This window comes from Nicotiana tabacum, chromosome 1 (genome assembly GCF_000715075.1).
Source record: "Nicotiana tabacum cultivar K326 chromosome 1, ASM71507v2, whole genome shotgun sequence".
In the NCBI taxonomy this organism is placed as follows: domain Eukaryota; kingdom Viridiplantae; phylum Streptophyta; class Magnoliopsida; order Solanales; family Solanaceae; genus Nicotiana; species Nicotiana tabacum.
The window spans coordinates 102,090,825-102,112,681 of record NC_134080.1 but is presented as its reverse complement, the minus strand read 5'-3'; the positions used below and the strand labels follow the sequence as shown (position 1 = coordinate 102,112,681).

At 37.5% G+C, this 21,857-nt stretch overlaps 1 protein-coding gene across 1 annotated transcript; it reads right to left on the bottom strand.

Annotated features, from left to right (window-relative positions):
• Nucleotides 1-2,685: 2,685 nt before the first annotated feature.
• Nucleotides 2,686-9,818, bottom strand: LOC107808546 (lysine-specific demethylase JMJ13). Its single transcript, XM_016633080.2, has 11 exons — nucleotides 9,349-9,818; nucleotides 7,334-7,715; nucleotides 6,873-7,029; nucleotides 6,575-6,794; nucleotides 6,091-6,144; nucleotides 5,921-6,000; nucleotides 5,570-5,847; nucleotides 4,972-5,367; nucleotides 4,533-4,876; nucleotides 4,158-4,418; nucleotides 2,686-3,564 (listed from the first exon to the last, which is right to left on the bottom strand). The coding sequence occupies exons 1-11, from the start codon at nucleotides 9,349-9,351 to the stop codon at nucleotides 3,202-3,204; spliced, it is 2,538 nt and encodes an 845-aa protein (XP_016488566.2). The 5' UTR covers nucleotides 9,352-9,818; the 3' UTR covers nucleotides 2,686-3,201.
• Nucleotides 9,819-21,857: the final 12,039 nt, after the last annotated feature.

The window sequence follows — 21,857 nt, the reverse complement described above, 5'->3', positions numbered from 1 at the left end:
TGATACAGCAATTTTCTTATTAACTCTGGTAACTTCTGCTTGCAAATCCTTCTTAAAACTCTCTGATAATCTCTGAATCAAAAAACATAATATAAAAAAAGGTGTTCGTAAGCAAGAAATAATCAAATAAAAAACTAATACTATTCAAAGGCAGAAACACATACTCTAACAATTTCCTTAAGTACGCCTTCGTCAAATTGTGTGGAAGAAGACCTTGAGCCTCGATCTTGTGAAACTGGCTCCTCCACACAAAGAGGCTCTGTATCTTCTTCTTCCACGGGAATAAAGGGTGACACCTCAATCAACTTAAACACCTATTATATAAGAAAAACTAAACATAAGTATACATAACTAAAACAAATAAACAAAAAAAGAGATAGTAATTACATTAACTTACTTTTTCATTATGGAAATATTTTCTACAAAGAGCATCAAATTGTGGAGACTTCATTTCAGAATAACATAACATTCGAGGATAACCAACTTCTTTGAAGTTCACAAATTGTTTTTCTTGGAAAATAGGAAGTACTTCCATAATCCAGACACAAAACGCAAAAGGAAAGCCAACTAAAGTGTAGCTATCAATATCTTTTTCTTTCTCTATCTCCTTCTGAACATCATTCTCATTTGATTTCAAGCAACTCTTCAATGATTTTAATAGCGTCTCATAAGCAAGAGAGCCCTAGTTGAAGGAAGCGCAAAGTGCATCATCGTCAACAATTTTCATTATTTGCTCCGACAAATTCCTATTTTTCCTCTTGCCCATCAAAACCGACTCAACAAAATAGAGTGTTGCCAACTTCAAAGCATCATCATCACTTCCAGCAAATGATGAAGTTGTACCATGTGGGCGACTAGAAATAAAACTATACAAATCAGCCAACTCAATTTTGTCCTTTCCAGGGAAATAGACTCTTAAAAGCCTATTCTCTTTCTCATTTAAACCTTTCATGTCAAGCGACGAATAAGACTTCAAACCAGTAATAATATGGAATGCATCACGAGTAAACTTAATATCGCAGTCAAATACCTTGAAGGTCATCGAATCAGGTTCATTACTAACAATTTCAGAAAGCAATACACAGTGCATAAGTTTACCCGAGAACTTCACACTTTGTAATCTGAAGAAGTTGCCAAAAATACTTTCCCTCAATTTCTTCCATTGGCTATTCGACAGAAAACTTTTAATTGTTTCCTTATATTGAAAATCTCCTTTCCAATATACCAGAAAATTACGCCAATCGTCAAAATCAAAAAAAATGATCGCCTTCCATTATAACACTAGAAAAGAAGGAAAAACAAACAAAGATTAGGACTTAACTTAAAATTTCAAGTTAAAAGTTAAGCAAATACAATCCTTAACTTTAAATTTTAAGTGCAAAGGTTAAGGAAATACAGTCCTTAACTTATACTTTCAACATCCAAAGTTAAGGACACTTAGTCCTTAACTTCAAGTTTCATGTGCAAAAGTTAAGGACAATCAGTCCTTAACTTTAAATTGTAAGTGCATAGGTTAAGGAAATACAGTCCTTAACATATACTTTCAACATCCAAAGTTAAGGACACTTAGTCCTTAACTTCAAGTTTCATGTGCAAAAGTTAAGGACAATAAGTCCTTAACTTTAAATTGTAAATGCAAAGGTTAAGGAAACACAGTCCTTAACTTATACTTTCAACATCCAAAGTTAAGGACACTTTGTCCTTAACTTCAAGTTTCATGTGCAAAAGTTAAGGACAATCAGTCCTTAACTTTGAATTCCAACTACAAAATTTAATGTCGTTTCTTCTTTACATTTAATGAACACAGTTAACTGAAAATTCATAATCAGTAAGCTTATGAATTTCTACGACTATTTTTATGAAATATACCTACATAATCAAATATATTGAATCAACCACAAACACATTTCAAATTTCACACACTAAAAATTTATCAAAAACAGAATCACACAAAATATACTACACTGAATCAACATATAATGCTAATTTTTGAAATTTCACACATACTTCACACGGCATTGAACCAACTTACAAATAAAGAAAAACGAAAATGCATAAAAAATATATATATATTACCAGTCGCGATTGACAGAAGATGACGGAGAAGATGAAGGAGCAGAAGTTTAACTGAGATTGCAGTTTGCATACGAGGAAGATGAAGAAGCGCAGAACTCTGAACGAATGAAATAAGGGTTTTCGTCGATTTTGGGATTATACAAGAAATAGAGAAAGGGTAATTGTGTCTTTTCCCCCTTAGTAGTGGCTATTTTTTATAAGCATTTTAAATAGTGGATAAAAGTTAAATACACCCTTATTTAGTGGCTACTGCACGCCATTTTCACATCCTTTTTACGGTAATACCACTTATTTGGGACAAGCAAGTGAAGTCCCATAGTTTCCTGTTTCAGTAATCGGGAAGCCCTCAAGAAGACAGCCCATTCCAAAAGATCAGCCGCTATTACGTCTTTCCAACTCCACAATATATACAATATGAACAAAAAAAAAGGATAAAGAAAGTCGGGAGTCCAAATATATAAAACATCAACCAGGCGAAGACCTAAAATATGCAACTGTTACAGATAGCACTTGATTGGTAAATATGAAATAAAAAAATCTTTATCATCAAAGGAGATTATGAAATTACTAAAATGTAGAACACTATGAGAAAGGAAAAAAGACAGCAAGGGAAAAAATTCTATGTATTTATTCATGTAGTCTCGAGCCAAAATGACCCGCAGCTACAGAAAGAATAATGAACCCTAACTAGGAAGGCAACAGACCTCACATTAAATCAGAGGGCTTGTGGAAATACCCATTTGCACCTCGTAAGAATTGATCAATTTGTCAAAAATAAAATGTACATGAGAGAATTCACTAATAACCCGAAATCTACAATCTGGAAGTGGAATGGAAGGAGAGAGGTTCTCCAGCCAAAGACAGAAAAACACCCCGGCTCGAGAGCCATAAGAATCACCAGTGTGCTACTTGCCCCACTTTAGAGGCCTGCACAAAGAATATACCTCTTTAAACTAAAGATTGGGTTAAAAGTTGCACTGCTGCTGCCTCCAAAATGCTTAGCTTTTTTATCGTGTTGTTAGCTCTCCATTAGAGAATAAGTGTTAGCAAAGTCAGGTTCTATAAGCCACTCCAGAGGCAAGCAAGCCAAGATGCTCTTTTACTTGTAAGTTAGCTATCTATTCACTACATACTGCCTCCAAACCCTAAAACTGAAGGACCTCTGACTTTCAGACGCTTCGATCCACTCTGTATTCTGGGTGATTCCCTCATATTTTGCCCCAATTCAAACTGGATCTTGTGATCTCTCTTGTACTCGTCCTGCTTGCTCAGTGCTTGTTCATTCACAGCCACCTTCTTCAACTTAATGGATACCGGAACTGGACCACCTCTGACGGACTTGTCTCTGGGATGAAAGTCCGGTGCTTCTTTGGATTGACTTGAATTAGCAATGGAACTGTGAGTTGCATCATTAGCCGTAGAACACTCTGGAAAAGACAATGGCCCAAGCCGTCCTTCTGATTGACGTTTCTTTAATCTTTTGAAACTCTGCAAAGTACATGCCGAAAGTACTTATTTAGATTTTTGATAATTGGTCGCTCCCAAAACAAGAACTTCAAAGCTGAAGGAAATTGACATGAATGTACACTATATTTTGTCAATGAAATAAAATTCATATTTGAAAGCATACTAAGTTAATATTAGGTGGTCAATAACTATCTTCCAAAAAACCAATTAGTTTCACTTCCTAATGAATCTCGCTTACTGAAACACATATTTGTAATCTACCAATAAGCCATCTAATAGATACAAAATTGAATATGATGAATCCTTGTAGCGAAATTAAAACTAAATCCATAACCCACTGGAACTGGATAAGAAAACAAAACAGAAAGTCCTGATGACAAGCAATGGGCACAAATATGCAAGGACAGAAGCAATAATTAGAACTTTGCTCTTGTACTAATAATTACAAGTATCAGTTCACAGAACTTTGTTCTTGCACTGACATTTAGAAAAGTATCAATTGTGGAGATACGGAACAAAGAAAAGAGAATAAAGTATTTAATCACATACCTTTCACCCTCTTTGCAAACTGATTAATAAAACTTAAACGTGTTAATGTCTCTATTAAGCTATACCTGGTGCTCAATGTTGATAGAGACTGAATCATATCCGTTTCTATGTTCTGCTCTGGGACGTCTCTTCACCCTGAAAATTTCTGTATCAGACTCATCACTGTCTTGATCTACAACAGTTTTACAGTCTGTCTCATGAGCTACTTTCGGATGGACTTTAAAATTGTTATCACTTGATGAACTCTCCGATCTTTCACTCCGACAACTAGAAACATCACCATGGAACTTCATTGATGCAGTATCTAAGTTACAGATTGCATTTCCCTGTACTTACAGTTGGGGGCTGGATTAGCTTGAGACATAAAGCAGTTCTTTTTCTGCAAGGCAGAACTCAAAGAAAGTAGGCATATATAGAATTACAGACCAAAGACCACTTACATTCACACCAGCGAAAAGGTTATCTTTCGGCTCCATCGGAGAGTCGAGATCAGACAAAAGTGAGGCAGAAGCATTAGGTGCTGACTCATGAACTGTCTGTTCAACCGAGTCCTCCGACCATTCAAAATTGATTTCACAATATGGAACATAGCCATCTTCCTCAGCTCGCGGAAACATGTTTAAAAGGAGAGAAAAGTCATCAGTTTTTCTATATCGCTGTTGAACTTCATGCAAAACCACCTTATCCTGCTCAAACTGTCTAGCTGCATTTTCCATGTCCAATATATCTTCCCTTAGGCAAAGCGTTCTACTGCTGCCGCAAGGAAAATTAAGTGACCTGGGATCTGATGAACAATCATGCGACCAATCATCAGTTACAACGAGCATTGCCAATATAATAGACAATTAAAAGAAGAGAAAACATTCAGTTTAAAAATACCATGGCGAAGGCACACTGCGTGTGCATAGCAGCTGCAATTAAGATAAGCGACATAACAGTCACGCTTGCATATGCTGCAAAGAATGGTACCATGTGCGAATAAGGATATGCCTGAAAATGCTATTAACCTCGCGAGGCACCAACGAGCACAGTGCTGAAAACGCATCAAATTCAGAAAAGAAACTTTGATGCTATGATGAGTCATCAAGTCTGCAGAGGAATAGTCAGGATCTTCCAGTTCAAATCTCGTACATAGAAGCATCGCTTCTTTGCAGAGAAGTTCCTCGTGAGGAAGTAGAGGCACCCTGTTCAGGAGTGCATAGCGAATGCTGGCAATTGAACCCATAGAAAACCAATCCCCCGTTGCAAAGTTAACGGCCTCACCACAATTGAAACCTACATATAAAGAAAAGATTTGAGAGTCCAAACTTTTACATCCTCAGAGAAACAGAACAACAATCAAGCGTAAATCAGTGGAGGATGAGATAACATCTGTCTGGGATGTGTGAATAAGCAGTTCCACACCCATGCTTCATTGCACTAAACTCAAAACAAAGCAGACCATTTGTTTTCAGGGTAAACAAAGGCAGGCTCTTACCATGACTAAATCCTGCATGATACGCTCTAGGAAAAGTTACTACGAACTCCCCCGGTTTTTGAACTGCTTTATAGACAGGAACACCATGCTCTGACAGAATGTTAGGAGGAAACAATGTTGTCTTCCCCAAAAGCACATCAAAAGCTCCATCCTCTCCATCAGCTGATAAGATATCATTGGTGTAAACATGCTCTCGGACAACCTTCTCGAAGTCAAGTGCTGCATGACCTGGAATGCCATACCAAGTTTTTGCGGCCCCACAATGCTGATAATTGATACTACAAACAGATTAAAAAATGTTCAGCCCCGGAAATAGCAAGGACTAACATGGTTCAAATAAAAAACACATACCTATATAAGTAGTGGTCTTCCACATGCCAAGCAAACATACTGAATAGCATTCCAATATACAACATAGGTTCAGTAACTCCCTGGAGAATAACAATTGTATCAATAAACTGCTACACATTTTCTGATTCATCATATTTTCAGTAGAAGATGGGATAAGATAATTACTGTACCGGGATCGATTTCTCAAGGAGTCGCAGTACTGATTTAGGCAACCGAGAAAGCCCCTGGAAACACAAATAAAAGCACATAATTAGAATTTCATAAGTGGTTATTTCAAAACAATATGGCCAACATAGACCACCTTAAGACTACAGCTAAATGTTGACGGGGAGAGTTGTGGTCTAGGATAACTATGCAGGAAATGAAGTAGGTGATTCATTATTTGTCTTGGGACAAGAAGGGAAGGAAAAGAAGGAAGACCATAAGAATGGAGAAGCAACCTAAAGAGGACTTCGAGGAAATATCTCCCTGTCTATAAAACAGTAACCGCATTAGCATCATAAGAAGTTTCAGACATAAAAATGGCAAGAATCAATATGCATCCTAACAACAATACAAGTTGACTCTTTCATACAACAATTTGACATTATATCCAGAACGGAAAAAAGGGGGAGACAGCACAGTAAAGAAATTACTTTTTAATAGAATTCACACCTTCATATTCCATTTGCTTTTTCCAAGTTGATCATTGGGAGAAGAGGAAAATGCACTACCATCAACATCACAGGCATATTCCACGCTCTCAGTCTTTCCACAAGCTATCTCATGCCAAAATTCTTTTTCTAGGTATGTCGGAGGAAGACATCCAGCACTATAATATCGACGAGCAAATACCTTGTTTGCCATTTTCTCGAAATCTCGAAATGTATAGTTTCTGAAAGACCGGACTAGTCAAAAGCGAGGCAAGCAACTAATTCATAGTAGCAATTACCAACTACAAATTAAAACTAACCTCCCACTCATAAAAAAGGTGACCCTGTCATCTGTGTCCCATTCGGCTAGGCGAAGTGGCTGTACCCTAGTAGTAAATTTAAAACCAGCCTTCTCTTTATTCAGAACAACTCCAGCAGGAACAGAAGCTGTTATGGGGGAAACAATCTTGCATATACCTATTACATTTCAAACATAGTATCAGCCCTTATCAATCAATGAAGCTACCACAGGATAAAATGCCTTTAGAAACAAGAACACAGCCTGAATAATCAATATCGTATATATAATTTACACAGCCGTTAAATTGCAGGAAGAGCTGGGATAGAATTTTCATTTTTTTTAGAGCAACTCCAAAATAAAAGGCCAAAGATTCTAGAGAGAGGCAGAATGCATAACAGCAATTGAATTAACCTGAAGCAGAGAGTCATAGCAAAATCACTTAATTTGTTTGACAGACAAAGAAAACTGATGAAGCCTTACCATATTTAGAAGCTTCAGGAGCTAACTTCTGGAGATAAACTAAAGGATCCTCAAACTCCTCTTTATTTGGATAGTACACTGGACATTCTGGAACTTTATCAATCCAGTCCAGATTGGAGGTGTCAAACTTTGCAACCTTGTGCTTTGAGAAAACATCTTTTCCATTATAAGAAGAAGACCCAGATCCTGGATATGAATCACTATTAACATGGATTCTAACACCACATGAAGCAGAAGATCTTAAGGCATCTCCTCCGCTTCTACTCAGCATGTTGCTGACACAATTGAGATCATTCATAGATTCTGTCTTCATTCTTTGAAGCCTTTTTTGCTTCAAAAATTCCAATTTAGCCTCCCTCGACATGCAGACTCTCCCTTCCACCTGCCATAGTGAAAATAAGCTCATTAAGATTGAACAAGTAAACCGAACAGTATCACAAACCCTAAACAATTGTTGCATGTTTCGATTCCATTATAGAATTAAGAAAGTGAAAAAATCTCACACAGCTCATCTAAGAATACAAATTCTCTTACAATTGTAAGAAAAACAGTCTCATAACAAGGCTAAACCAAAACAACCAGACATTTATCTCGAAATCAGAACATACAATCAGAGCAGGGGGTCTATCGGAAACAGCCTCTCTACCTTCACAAGGTAGGGGTAAGAAAGTGTGTACAAATCTCGCACAGCTCAACTAGGAATACAAATTCTCTTACAATCAAGAGTAAGAAAAACAGTCTCATAACAAGGCCAAACCAAAACAACCAAGACAATTTATCAAGAAATCAGATCAGACAATCGAAAACAGACGAGGGTCTATCGGAAACAGCCTCTCTACCTTCACAAGGTAGGGGGTTTAGGTCTGCGAACACACTAACCTCCCCGGACCCCACTTGTGGAATTTTACTCGGTTTGTTGATTTTGTAGTTGTTGTTGCAGAACATACAATCAATCATTTGATGCTTTGATCTGACTTATACAGTAGTAAATGTCATGAGACAACAGGGAACCCACAATAAAACGAGGAAAGAGTATGACCATGAGTGAAATATATGGTACTGAATTATTAATAAATCCAAGCATGTTCATTCAGAAAAGCCAGCTCTCACAAGCCCTCAACCTAAAGCCAGGGACGGGGATTTTTTCAGTCCAAATCCACTCAACTGCATGTAGCTAACCATTCCCTTGCCTTCTGAAGGAGTATATATTAATAACACGAGAACACTAGTTATTAACCAAAGACACAGTAAAAAAAAAAGTTACTCACGCTAGCTATCTGCACAAATTATGAAAAAGTTTTTAAAGGTGTGAACACAACTTCCCCACCCCAAAAAAAAATATAAACAAAAGGTGTGAACACAGAAAGCAGAAATTTTATCAAAATTTGATGCATCTCAAAATTTGACGACTCTAACAAAATTGGAACCAAATCATAAGTTCCAAGAGCGTAAATAATCAGAAATTATAATTTTCTTCAACATTTTTTTTCTGCCCGACAAAAGGGGATAAAAGACGAAGAAAGAATAACTACCAAAACCAGACTATGTATTTGAAAAAATTGAGCCAATCCATAAACAGATACCGCTAATAAACCGCCCAAAATGTAACTTGTAAGATCTGAAACAATAAGGAAACAATTACTACAGTACAGAGATGGATTTTGAGAGTTTTTCATCAGAAATAGGGAGAAAATCGGTGATAGTATCAAAATTCAACTATGAATACTGGAAAAAAATCAGCTCAAAATTTCCATTAAGAATTATGTTCATTCGATTTTCTCTAAGAAAATAACAGGAACAAATGTTCATTTCAATATGTGCAATTAGTTCAGATTAAGCATATGAAATCGCTGAGAAAAGATAATGCAAAAAAAAGAGGAAAAAACCCTTCAATTTTCACTACAATCCTAAGAATACTTGAGAGATCCAAACTTCCAAAGGAACAAAAAGAATAACATTCACAACTCAAAACTTTACAAAGAAATACACAATACATCCAACTGATAATAACATACCATCTCATTACGACGCTTTTCTCTATTCTTCGTCGTCTTTCCACTCTTCACAGACAAAAACAAAACCAAAAAAACTACTAACAAACAACAACACAAGCGTCAGTCAAGCCCTAGATCAGGATCTAGGGCACAAGGAACCAGAAAAACAGACTTAGACTCGCCACATTCCCTTAGCACTGCATGGAACGAGTCAAACTCAGAGATCAGAGCAATTCCACCAACCGAATGACTGAGTTACACGCAAAAAACGAGAAGCATTAATCAAAGCGAACGAAACATGTAGAGTGAGTGCGTGTGAATTCTCCGGCGACTCTGTTCACCGGCAAACGGAAAAGCGGTTTCCCGGGCGGTGGAAGAGGTTTTCCGGTAGGTAGAAAGAGAGAACAAGGGAAGAGAGAGAAGGGGCGAGAGAGGGGAACAGTAGATGGGGAAATCCAGAAGTATTGGCTTTTAGAAAACCGAAAAAGAGAAAGGAGAGGAAAATTTATAGTTTTATATATAGGGCAAATGATGGAAATTCGATTGCTTTTTATTTTTTCTTTTGAGATTATTATTTTATCTAAAGATGGAAACTAATAATAATAATAATATTAAATGAATAATAAGGCTGCCTTTTTTTAATTACTCGTTTATTTGGTAAAAGCTAAGAAGTGTGAAGGAAAGTGGTAGTTGTTAGGTTGGTTCAACCAAACGCCAACCGTCCTTCAAACGCCCGTTTTGAGCAGTCACGGACAAGTGCTTTCCCAATAATACCCCTATTGCGATATACACAATGACTAGGGATGTGTATTTTTTTTTCAAAACTTTTCTTAGGATGGTTTGAGCTTTATCTCGATTCTTTTCTAAACTTATAGGTATACGACATTGAACTTAATTACTTCGATTTGTTGACAAAAAAAATTACTTCGTTTTGATTTTAATCTCTTCGAATATCACGTGGGACTTCTTTGTTTGGGTTGTAACATGTCTAAATGATATAGTTAAAAAGTTATTCAATTAAAATTATAATTAAAAAAATATTACATTTGCTTCCTAGGATTATATTCGGGAAAAAGACCCAAAAATGCCTCTCGACTATGAGAAATATAGCAAATTTGCCCTTATTTTGAATTTAGTTTCAGACATGACCTTATCTTTAGTGGATTGGTTCAGATTTATTCCTCAACTAGGGAAATAGAATAAATTTATCCTCTGGTTGACTGTAATCTCAAATATACCCTTATCATTAATGAGCTGCCTCATATTTGCCCTTCAAAATTAATGGACTTTCAACTTCTTATTTTTACGCATTAAAACATATTTTATTATCAAAATAGAGTACCATATTATAAGATAATAATCTTAACTCCAAATTTTTTCTTGTAAGAATAGTAACTAGAAAATTATACAGATCCAAGATGGTTAAAAGAATTGACATACGTACATCTAATTGGTCATCATTTTCATGTATTTCTCCTTTTTTTTTTAAAGTACTCTCCTAAATGTAACAATAATTAATCATAACAACAATTTTAGAAAATTAAATATTTTTTCATGGAAAAATAAACAATCTTCAAAAACCCGAATATAAACTGAAATTCTTAAATTAGTGAAAAATATTTGAAAGTAAACAGAGAATTTGCTTTTGTTGCCATGGCAGGAAAAAAAACTTCATAAAATATTAAGTTTATTTCTTTGAGCTAAATTTATGTATATAATTGTAATTGCATAGATAAAAAAGTATTGATGGTCAACAAACATAAACTGAAAGAGATAAGAATTACTATAAGCTATCCGAGTAAGATAAATAATTTTATGAATCTCTGCTTTTAATGTGTATTTTTTAAAAAAAAAAAAATTACATGTCCTTTTTCTTTTCTTTATGTTCTTCTTCTTTTTTGTTTTAGAAATAGTAGTCAACTAAAATTTTAATACTAAAATAAAAGGGTTGATAAAATAAATTAATTTTGTTAGTTTTGAGGGGCAAATATGAGACAATCCACTCATAATAAGGCATATTTGGGACTAAAGTCAAAAGGAGAAAATTTATTCCGTTTCTCATAGTTGAGAGTAAATTTGAACCCATTAATGATAAGAGCATATTTGAAACCAAATTCAAAATAAAGGTAAATTTGCTCAATTTCTCATAGTTGGGAGTATTTTTTGCCGTTTTTTATATTAAAAAAAGAGGACAAAAACTAAATAAACTGAATAAGTGATACTAAATCTAATAAAAGTTGAATGATACAATCGCCCTAAGATTTTACCATCAAGGGTTATGATTGGAGGGACAAAATCTATTCACTCTTAATTAGAATTTTAACTTTGAACACCGGTAATAAAAAAATATTATGGAGCACTTTTTCTTTTATAGGTCTTATGCTTCACAAATTTAAATTAATCAAATACGCGTAAAAAATAGCGGGTAAAAAATAAAAATAATATACTCTCTTCGGTCCATAATAAGTGATCAATTTATTTTTTTATTTTGGTCCAAAATAAATGTCTAATTATATAATCAAAAAAAATTCATTTTATTTTTCTAAAATTACCCTTATATACGTATTCCTAAAAAGTTATTTACTCCTTACACTGAGAAGAGAAGTAAGTGCTATTATAATAATGGTGCAATATTTAGTGAAGGGTAGTTTAATCACACTAATTATTTTCGTATAGAATTTAAAATTTTTTTGATGGGTGTGTCCAAAGTAAATTGATTATTGCGGAGAGGGAGAAATAATTATGAGTACTATATGTTTTCTGACATCTTCTTTTTTCAAGGGTGATTTTGGAACTTGAAAAGGAAAAGGGCAATTATAGAATTAAGATTGACGGTGTTACTGAAGAGTTTCGCTTTCACTTGCGGTCAAAGGAGGGAAAGAAGGAAGAAGTGGGAGAAAAAATAATCCTCAGTGCTACGGTATATGAAAGAAGTTTGTGGACTATAATAAAGCATTCCAATTATACTGTATAGAGGGTAGAAATTCATCTGTGTTTGGCCGTGAAATCAAAGACCCATATTCGCAGGTCAGTTTAAACTAAGTTTCTGTTAGTTATATACATGGTCCAACTCAAAAGATATCTTTGTCCCTGTTCAATCCTTGTTAGAAGCGTTGGGTGAGGGGTGAATAAGTCATTTGATTAGAATATTCAGAAACGGCAAATAGGAGTTGTCTAATATGGGCGTAGGTTTCTCATTAGCAAGCGAAACGTGGAGTGGTTCATGTGAAACGTGGACCAATGACGAGAGGGGGGAAACACGTGGCACGATGCTGAGGTGTCATGCAATTTGCTTTGTTTTCTCAAGAATTGCCAGAAGGATATTACCTGGCTCTTCCTGCTGGTTTCTCGTTCCCTTGTGATCAACTCCGTCAAGGAGATGAACATTTTCTATCTCAAGAACTGAATTTAGTACTTACTTCCGATCCAAAATAAGTAATTTTTTCAGATTTCAAAAATAAATTAATTATTTTTTTCTTACATTGTCCTTGGAGTAAATAGTGTTGTAGTATGTTTTATAGTATTTATGTGAAGAGATAGTAAAGGTTAATATGGTCAATTTTATTGCTAATTAATGTTAAAAAGTAGATTTCTTAATAATATGGGTGAAAACAGCTAAAAAATCACTTATTTTAGACCGGAGGAAGTATGTTTTAATTCTAACATTCTCGGTTTACATTTATGGCACTCGCTTAACGTGATATGTTAAATTACTAGATTCATATGATATTTTTAGTATATTATTTAAAACTCTATCCTCCGTTGATTAGATATTTCATATTTGAATCATGCAAATTAAAAAAAAAAAATTGATCGAAACACTCCCCTTATAATTTATATTATACGATGCAATTCGAATTACCCAAGATTCAAAATGTATAGGACACCAAATGAGAATTCAAAAATAATTTTACATTCTTAGCGTAATGTTTAGTTAAATGATGACACATAAATAATCAAAACGGAGTATATATTTATTGGAGGAGAGCATGCACGGATGCACCCGGTGGGGATAGCTATGGGGGAATCTTTTTATCTTTTGATGACGCGGAGGCTGGAAGAAACTAATGATTAGAATTCGACAGTCAGCGAAAACGAAGTTTTGAAGGATAGAGAAACAAATTGGAGAAATGGTCTTCGCTTTCGTTGGCGGCTCGTCTTCTTTTGGACTCAATTAATGGACGGTCAACAGTTTTTACTATTCTTGTTTACGGCTATGTGGCTCAGTTTACTTTCAGCTGGGGTAGCTGAGCTGAGCTGAGCTGAGCTTGCCTTTCCCAAGACTCTTCAGTTACTACTATTTAATCACATGAAATTACTGCTATAATGCTCGACTAAATTATTGATTTTGTTGTATGACTTGGAAAATAACAACAGATGCTTTATTAGCCCTTTTTAATTTTATTGAGTGTTACTTGTGTTGCCAATATTTTTAGAACAAATCGATGTATGTAGAAACTCTTGGTCAATTATTTGTGTAAAATCTCTAATGTACTAAAACGAGTTTAAACGCAAGGAAATATTGACCTAATTATGATCTTTTAATTGCTCTTCACTCTGTTGATCATGAAAACGTTACTGTTTAAAATATATCTTTCTAAATTTTTAGTGTCCAGGTTTTGTTTTAGAATTAAATTATTTCATCCAAGATGCACGAGCAAATTCAGAAACTCTACCAAAAAGTTAATGACACAATTTTCATTTGTTTAATTAATGACAACTTGAATCTTGTTGCACCGAATAATTTGTATGATGCATGAATTGGATGGATGGATGATCCGCTCCTCCTTAAGGAAATACTTTACTCTTTGTATCTGTTAACGCCGGGTGAAACTTTAAAAAAAGGTAACATAAACTTATTACAAATTTAAAAAATATTTAGATAAAGACTCAGAATTTATACTCGATTTTAAGGTTAAGAGGTTATATATAGTGCCAAACATATTATATTCACATACATGTTTGTATTGAAAAAAGTGAATACATGTTGAGGTAAAATAGGGAATGTTATACTGTAATAATTTAAGGTTAATGACATATTAATCTCTTTAAATGAATATGTATTGCTGACATAATGTATATTTTAAGATTAAAAAAGTCGTTTATATTGAGATAAATGAAGTAACGATTTGATCATCCGCACGTTCCAATATTTTTTATCTCATTTCATTCCGTGAATGAAACATATACACAAAACGTCCAATATATGTTAGTGACAAAAATAACTTTCACAATTAGTGGTTATCTTTAACTCCATATCGATCGCATCATAATCCTACCATATAAAAATTGATCATAAATATTCTTGGATAAATGATTGAACATTGTATACGATTAAAACCTGACTTACCCGATTTTGCTATTTGATCGAGACCACGAAATTGGGTCGAGGGTCAGCCTCGTAATGGATTATGCCAGAGCACGAAGATAAGGTAGCTAATTCGAGGATCGAGGTGCCTGTATAGGGTTATCCGATTTTCCTATTTGATCGAGACCACGAAACTGGGTCGAGGGTCAGCCTCGTAATGGATCAGACCAGAGCACAAAGATAAGGTAGCTAATTCGAGGATCGAGGTGCTTGTCGAGATCGAGGTCAGCAGCGATCAAGGCTAAATATGACAGACTTCGAGCGAAGCGCAGTAACGGAAAAGCGAAACATCCGTAACTGGTCAAAAATCACGAGCGGAGATCACGAAACTGATCAAATCAAGGGCGATTATTTAGGCTAATCATGGGATTTACTTCCGTAATTAGAATTGTACCATAACTAGGACTCCTCTGCTATATAAAGAGGGCCCTAATCATTTTGTAACCATCTTACATTCACTCATATCAAAGCAATACAATATTCTCTCTTTAATTCGCATTCTCTTGTTTATCAGCTTGCTGTATTTTAATTGTCATTGCATAACCAGCTCGAGGGTACTCAAGCTCGAGGGCTCTGTCCAAACGCTGGTTTGCTTTATATTACTATCAATTTCCATCATTTATCTTTACGTTTATCAATTAGTATTATGTGAAATCACATATCCTTAAAACCACATTATAAGTTTAATTGTTATCCAATTTTTAAGGTAAACAGTTTGGCGCCCACCATGGGGCTAAGGATAATAGTGATTGCTTAGTATTAACCCTCACAACACACTGCTTTTACGTTTGTTCTCGTAGGTGTTTTTGATTTCAGGAATCAACATGTCAAATTCTCAAGCAGTGCCCACTCACATAGATATTGGCCTTGGTTTTCATGGCAAAAACGAGCACATAGTCGCCCCGGGAAACGGAGTACCTCCAATCAATCCCGATGCACCACAGGTTGTAGATCCAGTTGATGTCAGTTCTCATGTCGCCATTTGTGGAGATTTAGGCACCGACCCTGAAAATAGTATCCGCAGAGACGTCCGGGCAGCCGATTAGAACGCACAGAGTGGTGAAGAAGGCGGGATTGGCCTTCGAATGATATTTGACATGTTACAAACTCAGTAGGCGGCGATAGCGCAACTCTAAAATCAGAATCGAGCACCTAGCAGAATCGAACTTGATATATCAGAGGAAGTTATTCATAGGGTCGAACCTGTACAGGAGAAACTGAACGATAATAGATCGGGAACTGACCCCGCCATCATGAAGATGGTCGAGGAACTCACTAAATGGGTTAAATCGAGAGAAAAGAAAATCGAAGTTAATGATAAAAAGGTAGAAACATACAATTCACGGGTTGATCAAATACCGGGGGCACCCCCGATTCTAAAAGGTTTGGATTTAAAGAAGTTCGTACATAAGCCCTTCCCACCAAGTGCGGCTCCGAAGCCCATTCCAAAGAAGTTCTGCACGCCAGAAATTCCCAAGTACAGTGGGACCACCGATCCTAATGAGCATGTCACTTCTTATATATGCACAATAAAAGGAAATGACTTAGAAGATGATGAAATTGAATCTGTTCTGTTGAAAAAGTTTGGAGAAACTTTTTTGAAGGGGGCAATGATATGGTACCACAATTTGCCGCTCAATTCCATCGATTCCTTTGTCATGCTTGCTGATTCGTTCGTAAAGGCACACGCCAGAGCGATAAAGGTCGCGACTAGAAAGTCGGACCTCTTCAAAGTGAGACAAAAGGACAATGAAATGCTAAGGAAATTTGTATCTTAGTTTCAGATGGAATGCATGGACCTACCCCCGTTTACCGATGATTGGGTTGTCTAAGCTTTCACCCAAGGTTTGAATGAGCAAAGTTCGATAGCATCACGTCAACTAAAGTAGAATTTGATTGAATATCCAGCGGTAACCTGGGCCGATGTGCATAACTGATACCAGTCAAAGATTAGAGTCGAGTATATCAGTTGGGAGCCCTTTATGGTTCCGTTTACCCAAATAGATCTGAAGGCAGGATTCAAAGAGACATCGACAGAGAGCCTTGATCAAACAGGGAATGATACCAACCATATAGCGCAGATCATAGAAATAACGGACCAGGACGTAATCCCGTTCGAAGTGATCGAGGTCAAAATCCCCACGGGATCATGAGTAAGAGTGGCTTTGATAAACATGTCGAGCCTAAAGAAGCTCCACGATTATCGGAATACAACTTTAGCATCAATGCTTCGGGTATTGTGTCGGCCATTGGACGAATCAAGGATAATAGGTGGCCCAGACCCCTACAGACGGATCCAAATCAAAGGAATCCAAATCAAATGTGCAAGTACCGTGGAACCCATGGTCACAGAACCGAAGAATGCAGACAGTTAAAGGAGGAGGTAGCTTGTTTATTCAAGAAGGACCACCTTCGAGAGTTCTTGAGTGACCGAGCTAAAAATCACTTCAAAGACATGGATGCAAACAGGAAAAACGAATAGGAAGAACTGCAGCACGTGATTCATATGATTGTTGGTGGGGTCGATATTCCTCAAGGACCGATATTCAAACGCACAAAAGTGACAATCACAAGGGAGAAGCGTACCCGAGACTATTTACCAGAGGACACCTTGTTTTTCAACGATGAGGATATAGAAGGGATCGAACAGCCTCACAACGACGCACTGGTAATATCTATCGTTATGAATAAAATTCAAGTTAAACGTGTGTTAGTTGATCTAGGTAGCTCAGCAAACATTTTGATTAAGGGTCGTAGAGCAACTTGGCCTCCTGGATCAAATCGTGCCTGCAGCTCGGGTGCTCAATTTTTAACATGGCAAGTGAAACCACCAATGGGGAAATCATGTTGCTAGTAAACGTGGTCGGAACTATCCAGGAAACAAAGTTCCATATAATCGAAGGTGATATGAGATACAACACGCTGGTCGGGAGATCTTGGATCCATAATATGAGGGCGGTACCTTCAACACTTTATCAAGTCTTGAAATTCCCAACACCGGAAGGAATCAAAATAGTGTACGGCGAACAACCAACAGCCAAAGAGACGTTTGCAATTGATGAGGTGATACCACTATCGGCACTAACATCAATAAAGGGACCAGAATCAAAGGAAAAGAAGGAAGTCAAATAGCAACCACAGTCGCCGGCCTTGACCAGATTGGAACAACAGGAAACTCTCGAGGATGATGATTATGTGATACCTCGAACCTTCGTAATCCCGATGATTCCGATGCCACGAAATCAACGATCGAAGAGCTTGAACAAGTCATATTGATCGAGCATCTGCACGATCGAAAGGTATACCTGGGCATGGGTTAACTCTAGAGCTTAGGGAAAAACCCATTAAATTCCTTATTAAAAATATGTATTATTTTGCTTGGTCCTACCCTGACATGACAGGGATCCCGCCGGAGATTACCACTCATCGATTGAGTTTGGACCCAAAGTTCAGACCAGTAAAGCAAAATAGAAGGTCACAGTCCGAGGTAAAGCATGCGTTCATCAAGGATGAGGTAACCAAACTTCTCAAAATAGGATCCATCCAGGAAGTAAAAAATCCCGAATGGTTAGTAAAAGTAGTTGTAGTCCCCAAGAAGGGGAATAAACTTAGAATGTGCCTAGACTACAAAGACTTAAACAAAGAATGCCCTAAGGACTCCTTTCCTTTGGCGAATATCAATCGCATGATCAATCCTACGGCCGGCCACGAGATCTTCAGATTTCTCGACGCCTACTCGGGGTACAACCAAATACAAATCAGCCCGGAGGATCAGGAAAAGACTTTGTTTATTACTAAGTACGGTACATATTGCTATAATGTAATGTCGTTTGGGCTAAAAAAATGTCAGTGCTACATATCAACACCTAGTAAATTGAATGTTCAAAGAACAAATAGGTAAATCAATGGAGGTTTATTGTAACGATCCGGCCGGTCGTTTTAAAAATTAACGCCCTGATCCCCTATTAACTACTTTCCACATGTTTGTTTCTGCTATTTTGATTTGTCGGAATGTTTGGTTTTGAGTTTCGGAGTGTTTTGGTACACTTAGTCCCTAAAAGAGAGCTTAAGCCTTAGAATTTGGACCGTAGTCGGAGCAGTATGAAGACGGCCTCAGAATGGAATTCCGTTGATTCCGTTAGCTCGGTTGGGTAATTTCAGGCTTAGGGGCATGTTCGGATCGTGTTTTGGAGGCCCGTAGCTTAATTAGGCTTGAAATGCCGAAAGTTGAATTTTCGAAGTTTCCGGTTCGCTAGTGAGATTTTGATATCGGGATCGGAATGGAGTTCCGGAAGTCGTAGTAGGTCCGTTGTGTCATTTGGGATGTGTGTGCAAAGTTTCAGGTCATTCAGACGAGGTTTGATAGACTTTTTGATCGAAAGCGGAATTCAGAAGTCTTTAGAGTTTTTAGGTTTGAATCCATGGTTAATTCGATGTTTCGATGTTGTTTTAGGTGTTTTGAGGATTGGTACAAGTTTGGAAAGTGGTATATTACTTACTCGTGCCTTTTGTTGAGGTCCCGGGGGCCCAAGGTGATTTCCGGTGGTTAACGGGTGATTTTGAGTTGAGTTTGGCAGCTGAAGGAGTTCTGTTGTTGTCATAACCGCACCTGCAGCTAGGGGACCACATGTGCGGGCACGCAAGAGCGGCTAGGAAGCCGCAGATGCGGCCAAGCGAGGGGCAAGCGAGGTCTTGGCCGCACTTGTGATTGTGCATATGCTGGATTTCTTGCGCAAGTGCGGCCCTGGTATTTTAAGTGAAGTCCGCATGTGCGACTATTTAACTGCAGGTGCGGTTTTGCTGGGGCAGAAACTATAAATTCCACCCTTCGCAATTTTGGACCATTTCTCTCAATATTTCATTCGGGGTGAAGCTTTGGAGGGCATTTTCAAGGGAGATTTTCAGAGGGATTCATTGAGGTAAGGCCTTTGGTCCTTAAGCTCGTTATTATGGTGATTTTTATCATTGTAAGCATGAAATTTGAAGAAATATCAGTGGTAAATTGGGGGTTAGGGCTTGGTTAATTGGAGAGCGTTGAGTGGTGATTTGAGAGGCCATTTGAGGTCCGATTTTGGTACTTTTGGTATGACTGAACTTGTGAGAGTGTAAGGATTCCGAATTTGTAAATTTTACCCGATTTCGAGACGTGGGCCCGGGGGGCGTTTTGATCATTTTTTTCCTAATTTCGCGTATTAACTTAGAATTAATTAGTTGAATTAGTTACTTGAAGTTATATTTACATTATGAAATTACTTTAAATAGATTGGGGCCATTCAGAGTCGAATACTCATGGCAAGAACGTGGTTTCAAGTTGATTGAGCTGGTTCGAGGTAAGTGGCTTGGCTAACCTTGTGTGGGGGAATTTCCCTTAGGATTTGGTATTGTTGATATTTGAAATGCCTTGCACGCTAGCTTAGGGAAGCATGTCTAATTGACTTAATTGCTTTACTTGCTCAAACTGCCTTATTTGGATTATGTGCAGCATGCTATGTTAGAAATACCTATTTTACCTTGGTATGAAATTTGAATTGAATTGAGTATTCTTCATGTTGCTGTTGTGTGTTTACTTTGGGACTACGGGTCGGTATCCCGGAAGATCACCCTGCCTATTTACTTTGGGACTACGGATTTGTATTCCGGTAGATCCCATTGCATATATATATTGGAACTACGGGACTGCACCCGGTAGATTTCCCCCAGTACTGGGTATTTACATTTAGGACTACAGATCGGGATTCCGGCAGCTCCCCGCGCACTATGAGTTGGACTACGGGACGACACATGGGAGATCCACTGGATATTTGCATTTGGGGACTACAGGACGGTATCTTGGGAGATCCCCGGTTGTTATCGCTGTGTTGAGCTGTATTCTTTCTATGATTATTTTCTATTTGTTATAGTTGTTGTTATTCTTATTATCATGTGTTACTTCATACTGTTAGCATTTAATTATATTGTCGTATTCTATACTGTTTTACCTCGATTTTTCAGCTATAGTCAGTAGGGCCCTGACCTTCCTCGTCACTACTCGATCGAGGTTAGGCTTGGCACTTACTGAGTACCGATATGGTATACTCATGCCCTTTCTGCGCATGTTTTTCTTGTGCAGATCCAGGTACTTCAACTCAGCCCTACTACCCTTGAGGCGAGGCGATTCTCCAGAGACTTCGAGGTATATTTCCACATCTGCAGACCGAGGAGTCCCTTTCCATTCTCTCTTATAGTATCCCTTATGTATTTACTTTTGTTTAAACATTCTAGAGTTAGACACTTGTAGTTATTCAACAACTTGTGATTTTCATGAGATTCCGGGTTTTGGGCAGTTGTTCAGTTTGAGAGTTATATTGTATATGCCGAGTGGCATCTTAAAACCTTTATTATGTTTATTCCGCAGCTTTTATTTATTTTATCTATTGTTTTCCCTTTTTCCACAATTGTTAGGCTTACCTAGTCGTAGAGACTAGGTGCCGTCATGATAGTTCACGGAGGGCAAAATGGGGTCGTGACAAGTTGGTATCAGAGTTCTAGGTTCATAGGAGTCATGAATCACAAGCCGGTTTATTAGAGTCTCGGGGATCGGTACGGAGACGTCTGTACTTATTTATGAGAGGCTATGTAACTGTTAGGATAATTCCACTTCATTTGATTTCCTTGTCATGCGAGATTTTGATATCACAATTCTAAACTTCTATCTTCTATTCTCTCACAGATGACGAGGACACATGCTACCAGAGATGATCAGGCACCCGCGCCCCCTACTGGAGCCGTCAGAGGTCGGGGCCGGGGAAGCGCACATGGTGTATCTAGAGAACCCGCGCGAGATGCCACCGAGGTGCCATCAGCAGTTCCAGCCAGAGCCCAAGCACCTGATACGCCTACTGCTACTACTACTCTAGCTCTCCGGGAGACTCTTGAACAGTTCATGAGCATGTACACCACTCTGGCTTAGGCAGGGTTGCTTCCCTTTGCTGCAACTACATCTCAGGTCGGGAGAGGAGCACAGACTCCCGCTGCCTGCACTCTTGAGCAGCGAGTGCATGTTGACTAGGTCCTAGAGATTATTCATGTACAACATGTAGTGAGGACGGGGCAACGGCTTCTGAGGATGAGCAGCAGAGGCTTGAGAGGTTCAAGAAGTATAAGCTTCCTGTACTCAGTGGTC